Here is a 2288-nt window from a genome sequence, read left to right on the forward strand (position 1 = left end):
TATATATAATGTTGATTCTTCAAGTCATTATTTCGAATCACATAATTATATATAATGTTGCTTCTTCAAGTCATTATTTCGAATCACATAATTATATATAATGTTGCTTCTTCAAGTCATTATTTCGAATCGCATAATTATATATAATGTTGCTTCTTCAAGTCATTATTTCGAATCGCATAATTATATATAATGTTGCTTCTTCTAAACTAGGCGTTGAATAAGATGTGTTCGAAACAGATGTATTCAAAACAGAGTAAAAACCTAAAACCACCTAAAAACACTATCATAGTAATGAATCAGGTGAAGTTGGTGTAAAGCAAAATTTACGCGAATTTTAAGCACTTCATGTGCGGGTGAGAGCGCCTGTCCTCTTACTTCAAATGTACATAATTTCATTATCTTGAATTATTTCAGTTCGCATATATATATAATTTCAAAAATTCAATTAGAAACTCATGCAACTTATTCAAAAAATGCAATCAAACATTATACAAAGCAAGTCAGGACATTAAACATTTTTATCGTATGATAATTTTCAAAATGTAAGTAACGTTTCATTTCCGATCGTCTTTAAAGTAAGTGCCCGACTTTGAGAGCGACACCTAGTGTGCAACTTGAGTAAGGTATTACACCACAAATTGATTGTACAACCACCACTCAGCTTATGATGAGATGCAAACAAGAGTGGAAGAGGTTGATCGACCCACTATGAAAACGTTTGTAAATGAACCCTATATTTAGCTGGTTCACGTGATTTTTCGTATTGCTTTTTTATGAAACGTTTTAAATAAAATTACGTTTTATCGTTAGCTTAAAGCTCTAATGATCTTACAAGCACTGCTACTTTCACATAATATCAATGATTATTTGAGTTACTAATTTATTAATAAACATGATAATGATTTTAATAATTAAGTTGATTATTCGATGACGAGGAACCCACTTTGAGACTAATAACGCTTGGAGAGGTCTCCAAGCATTAGTTGATTATTATCTGTTCTTCCAGAATAAAGAATGCCGTGGCGCCCCCTCTAGTCTACATTTAGCACTACACCACTGATTTACCTAATCAATGTTATTTCGATACAAACCAACGGGCATTTAATCAGAAGAATTTTTCTATTAAAATAATTTTGTTAAGTCAGTATAGTATTTTAAATGGAAATTTTCCAGCAATAACATAGAACAGATTGATAATCTTTTCCAGCAATAACATAGAACAGATTGATAAACTTTTCCAGCAATAACATAGAACAGATTGATAATCCGATAAACAATGGTTGTGTGTTAGTACATTTACAAAAAAAGTCCAAATAACTTGAAGGACATCTTATGGAAAATCATAAGATCCAGTCACGCTTTGACGACAGAAATATGGATGTTACCGTGACAACTAAGAGGGGATTGTTTCCATAGCAACTGTAATGGTATATTACAATTTGACAATGTCACACGTTATCGAACCAGAAAATAGCAAAACCTGTTTACTTACCGAGACCGTCACATCGTCGTATCTAATAAACGTCCGATCTGGTTGAACTAACTAAAAAAAAATAGAATTTTTTATTTTTCTTCTCAGTATTCCCTTGCATGATCTTACAAACAAACAATTTGTTCACTGAGCATGTGCAGTAATGTTTTATTGCAAGTGATGAATACGTTCGACGAGAACATTAAAAATGTATTTTTATCTAATTAATATTAACAAAACAAAACTTGCTACTTTAGACCTGTAGAATTTGAATTATTTTAAAACTGAATGACCTAGCTTACAATATTAAAATAAACTTCTATAAATACTTGTATAAAATAAAACATTAATTTGTATGAAAATCGTTTATATTAACTTTTTAACAGCAAGAAATGAATGGATTGTAAAGATGATTAGAAAAATGGAAGTAATTTATACTTTTATTTATTTATTTCTAATATTCTAGTTCGTTCATAATTGTCCCTCAGTGGCACAGCGGTATGTCTGCGGACTTACCACGCTAGAATCCGGGTTCCGATACCCGTGGTGGACAGAGCACGGGTAGACCATTGTGTAGCTTTGTGCTTAATTACAAACAAACAAACAATCATCCACATCTGATCAGCGACCAATAACCAACCAGTAGTGACATTTCTCAGTCGAGTCCGCCACCCGTGGGTCAGCGGTATGTCTGCGGACTTACGACACTAGAATCCGGGTTTCGATACCCGTGATGGGCAGAGCACAGATAGCCCATTGTGTAGCTTTGTGCTTAGTTACAAACAAACAAACAATCGTCCATAATTGATCAGTG

The 2288-nt window shown here is 32.9% G+C and overlaps 1 protein-coding gene across 1 annotated transcript in view; it reads right to left on the reverse strand.

The window, feature by feature from the left end:
- The window catches only part of LOC106466896 (rho guanine nucleotide exchange factor 17-like), a 51282-nt gene that overhangs the window by 42580 nt on the left and 6414 nt on the right, over nt 1-2288 (reverse strand). Inside the window, exon 4 of the mRNA XM_022394972.1 lies at nt 1496-1546. Coding sequence (XP_022250680.1) covers nt 1496-1546 — 51 coding nt within the window. The remainder of the gene's footprint in view (nt 1-1495; nt 1547-2288) is intronic.

Source organism: Limulus polyphemus, unplaced genomic scaffold (assembly GCF_000517525.1).
Source record: "Limulus polyphemus unplaced genomic scaffold, Limulus_polyphemus-2.1.2 Scaffold2414, whole genome shotgun sequence".
NCBI classification, from domain to species: Eukaryota; Metazoa; Arthropoda; class Merostomata; order Xiphosura; family Limulidae; genus Limulus; species Limulus polyphemus.